The 3,259-nt window shown below is 41.5% G+C and overlaps 1 protein-coding gene across 1 annotated transcript; it reads right to left on the reverse strand.

Annotated features, from left to right (window-relative positions):
- Positions 1–1,277: 1,277 nt before the first annotated feature.
- Positions 1,278–2,216, reverse strand: LOC133689513 (uncharacterized). The gene has a single exon (XM_062109371.1). It carries the CDS (start codon positions 2,214–2,216, stop codon positions 1,278–1,280), a length of 939 nt encoding a protein of 312 aa, XP_061965355.1.
- Between the last annotated feature and the right edge of the window lie 1,043 nt (positions 2,217–3,259).

Here is a 3,259-nt window from a genome sequence, read left to right on the forward strand (position 1 = left end):
GCCGGAACAGTGTCGCAGGAATAGTGGCGGCGCGTGGGTTCACGCGCCGCCGCCGGAAACTCCAAAAATCAGGGGATCTGGAATGCCTTCTTCCCCTCTGTCTTCCTAAACCGGCGGTGACCTGCAAAAACACCAAAAAACACAACAAACAAGTCTGTTTTGGCCTTGTTTTCAGATCGGCTCCTCTTCCTTCTCCTTGTTCAGATCTGCTGCTCTCTCTGCAAGTTTTCTTTTGTTTCCTCTTCTTCTGCTTCTGCTTCAGGTCTGTGGGCGCTGCTGGGTTGCTGTGTTCGGGGCTTCGGTGTGGAGGAGCCTGCTGCTGTGTGGCTTGGTGGAGGGCGATTTGTGAGGGAGGAGCTGGAGAAGGAAGGCTTTGTTGGGTGCTGCCGGATGAAGAAGGCGCCGCTGCGGCTGGAGAAGGGAGCAGCTGAGAGAGAGGATCTGTGGAAGAAGGCTGGGTCGGCCGGCTGTTGGCTTTGTTTCTTCAGTTTTAGCCGGGGAAGGGAGAGTCTGTGGAGGCTGGCTTGCAGAGGTGGAAGGTCCAGTGGTGGTGGCTCAGGCGAAGAAGGAAGGAACGGCGTCAGGCAGGAAGTCTGTGTCGGTTTGGGTGAGAACTTGAGGAAGTGGGGGGGAAGGAGGAGCTGCTGTGTTTGGGCTGTTTAGGTATGGCTGGGAAAGGGAAGGTCTGAAAAATGGGGGAAGATGAGAGGCGATCTGCTGAGAGGAAAGGAGAAGAGGCAGTGTTGAGGGGGGCTGCTCCGGTTTGTGGGGAAGGAGGGTCAGCGGCCCTCGGGGAAGGAGCTGTGAGGAGAAGATAAAAAACCAAATGGGGGGTGGGGGGCTGGCCAGCCGGCGGCTTGGAGAAGAGATAGATTTAGGGTTTTGTTTTTGTGTTGTCTCTTTCTTCAAATATCAAAATTGCCCCCCTTTTGTTTGAGTTGTGGACCAGTATTTATAGGTAAAATATTGCATGGATCTCAAAATTGGTCCCTCAACTTTCTTTCTTTTTTTTTTTGTAAAATTTGATTTTTCTTAATTTTTTTGTATTTTTTGAAAACGAGCAATATCAACGTCGACTCAATGAAGAAAATCAATGATTTTTAAAGATAACGCGTTAAAAGTTGAACGCGTTCCAAATGTCTTTGAAAATTTAAATTCTTTTGAGACGATGCTAAAAATGCTAAAAAACGATGCAAATGTATTAAAAATGTATTTTTTTGGATTTTCAATGTTTTTCGCTATTTTTGGATTTTTCTGAAAATTTATCAAAACATGGGTCAAAAATTGGGTAGCAACACAAGTAATGCAGAGACAGAGAGTAGAAAGTTGATGGAGCGGAGAAAGAGGCGAGGCCGCCAGAAAACCCCTGTCATCGCCTTGGTGAAAAGGACATCAAACATGAAACCCAACTCCACTCCTATCAACTCGAATGCTTCGGCAGCAGACTTGCTCTTCAAGATAATATAGTTGCTGATCATGTGAGTTGGATATGTAACAAGGTAATCTCCATATAGTAACTTCAAAGTTCGGAATAAGAAATGAGCTTCATGGAGATGTTTTGCCTCTGGTCTTATGCCATCAAATCCCAAAACTTCATCGTACCTTGTTGTATCCTTGTTATCGAGTTCATCGCGTGAAATTTTGTGATCTAATTGCTCTCGTAGAAGCTTCCTTTCTTCGTTTGCGGAGTCTCTAAACTTGTTGGAGCTTGCTAACCAAAGAACCAAAACCCTCTCCCCATATTTTATGATTCCAGCAATAAAGATAGGAATAGCTAAATATCTGAGCGGATCCTCGCTCCACCATGACCTCAATGATGCATAAAAGGACATCGAAAGTTGCGTTAATAGCTGAAGCACATGCCTCGACCACAGTTCGTTGTCCTCTACTGCATAGGCAGTAAAAGTGTAAGGGCCACCAAGGTGGACAAGGAGCATCGATGACCAAAATGCCGGGGTGATGCTTTCATTTTTAGTGGTACAATTTGAACCCCCTTGATTGCGAGTAATTGTACCCAATGAAAGAGTTGCCAGCGGGTCAGCTGACGTATATGCAAGCCAAACCAGCGTCCCAAGCCAGATTCCGGCTGTATACTTTCGTCGACTGCCAGCGATGGTGAGGAAAATTTGCAGCCAGAGACTTAGCAAAATCATTGAGCGAAGCTGCCAGTCGTTCCACAATGCGACAACACGTACAGATAAACCATCCACATCCATGTTCGCTCCCCTTCATTATAAGCCAGACATGAACTTTACTTAAAGATATATTAATCAATTAAACAAAATTCTAGCTAATAATCACATGATGCATGAACTGTATTTCAACATATGCATTTACAACATATTTCGTAGTAGTTCATATAAATCACATGTAATAAGACCTCCCTTTATTCATGTTCCGGAAAAAGTGTCACTACGACAACAAATTGATTAAAATATAAATACAGTCAATAGCATATATATATATATATATATATATATATATATATATATATATATATATATATTGAGAGAGAAAGGACTAAGAATTGATTGGAGTGAGAAAGGACTAAGAATTGTTCTGCATAATCGAAATCATGCTTTAGTTTAAAGTATTATATGTAAAACAATTCATGAGACCTTACAAGGAATTATTTCATAAATTAGGTGGATGACGCTTAAGAATAATTTTATATTACATTCCCTAGCACATGCAAGACCAATTAATTTCTACCATCAATGGACTTTCAATATACTACTGCATAAGGAAGAAAACAACTTTCAAATTTAAGTTCAGAGACTTGGAGAGAAATGAAGAAACGAAAGGGAGACGCATGCAACACATACCTTAATTTACAGCCAAAATGTATCTGAATGCAAAGAGCAGTTCAGGTGGGATTTTGTGTGTCTAGTCCCTCGTGCCACAAACCACTCGCTCTCTGCACAAGCTAATTTATTGTTGCGCTACCAACTTGAATGGTAATTGATTACTGCACTTTACTTATAATCATGAAATCAAAGGTTATTCTCAGTAAAGAATAGAACACTTTGCTCTCTGCACAAGCTAAAACGTTAAGATACTTTTTAACTACTATGTATATAAGAATCATCATTAATAAACCAGATCACTTTGGAGGGTATTAATAATTTATTTTCAATGATGGTTTAGCCACGAGGTTTTTGTTTTTTCCAAAAATTAGACCTCTTTCATATTATTGTCAATGAGTGTGTTGTCATTTTATATGTCGTGATAGTACATGACTCTGCTTCTTCTTCATGCT

The sequence above is a fragment of the Populus nigra genome, chromosome 3 (assembly GCF_951802175.1).
Source record: "Populus nigra chromosome 3, ddPopNigr1.1, whole genome shotgun sequence".
Classification (NCBI taxonomy): Eukaryota; Viridiplantae; Streptophyta; class Magnoliopsida; order Malpighiales; family Salicaceae; genus Populus; species Populus nigra.